At 39.7% G+C, this 938-nt stretch overlaps 1 protein-coding gene across 1 annotated transcript; it reads right to left on the reverse strand.

Annotated features, from left to right (window-relative positions):
- Positions 1-56: 56 nt before the first annotated feature.
- On the reverse strand, positions 57-453 carry LOC110034680 (prolycopene isomerase 1, chloroplastic-like). The gene has a single exon (XM_020738926.1). The coding sequence runs from the start codon at positions 368-370 to the stop codon at positions 59-61; it is 312 nt and encodes a 103-aa protein (XP_020594585.1). The 5' UTR covers positions 371-453; the 3' UTR covers positions 57-58.
- Positions 454-938: the final 485 nt, after the last annotated feature.

The following is a 938-nucleotide window of genomic DNA, read 5'->3' on the forward strand; positions in this document are numbered from 1 at the left end:
AAATAGAGTGGGGTTTGTATGTAAATCTTCCATAAAAATGTAAACTCTTACTTTATGATCAAATTCCAAGCTCATTGAGAAGCTCATGGTGCTTTGACAAGGGAACCAAAGTGTTGGCCACTATGGCACCACTGGCTGCAACAGCAGGGACTCCAATGCCCGGAAAGGTGGAATCGCCGCAGCAGAAGAGACGGGAAATGGGCGTCGAATGACCAGGAAACGAGCTCTCGCCGGCTTTAATGGCGGGTCCATATGTTCCTCTGTGCCTTCTTAGAAACCTTTTGTGAGTCAATGGTGTTCCCACCAATGCCACCTCACATTTCTCGCGATTGAAACCGGATCCCAAAACTCGCTCGACGGCCTTCCACATCACCTATGATGAAAAATGCACAAACATGAAGAGCTTAAGATCATTATGTCACCTTCAAATGGTGCTGACACAGAAGAAACTTCATTGCCACTCTCCTACTCGCACCAAGTTTTGAACTAGACAAATCCAAATGAATTTGTTATATCTTCTTCCACCCTGTTGTATTTTTCTTGGGAAATTACATACATACAATGCATAATTCTTAATTATACACTTAAAACAATTTGGTGTCATCAACCTATGCATGGAAAGGTGTATTTCACATTTTAAAAGATAGTGATAGTTGTATGTTTTATGTGATAATAATGATTTGATTGGTATGCATGTTGTTAAGATTTATATCTAATATAGAGTTCTACTTGTCAATAGAAGAAGTATAGAGATTTATTTGTAAATATTGTAAGGCTCTATATGAAATGGGTAAAGTTTTTCAAGAGCAATCAATTCGAGGCTGCTTTAGCAGGGAAGAGACTAGAAAAATACCTCACGGGAGTCGAGCCAAAGAGTGATATTGTTGAGGGGGATAGAGGACTACACATGCATTGATTTACACTTGGCTACTCAATTC

Source organism: Phalaenopsis equestris, unplaced genomic scaffold, assembly GCF_001263595.1.
Source record: "Phalaenopsis equestris unplaced genomic scaffold, ASM126359v1 Scaffold192101, whole genome shotgun sequence".
In the NCBI taxonomy this organism is placed as follows: Eukaryota; Viridiplantae; Streptophyta; class Magnoliopsida; order Asparagales; family Orchidaceae; genus Phalaenopsis; species Phalaenopsis equestris.

Excerpts from the sequence above, each read along its gene's own strand:
- LOC110034680 (XM_020738926.1), bottom strand. The coding sequence starts at position 370 with ATGTGGAAGGCCGTCGAGCGAGTTTTGGGATCCGGTTTCAATCGCGAG.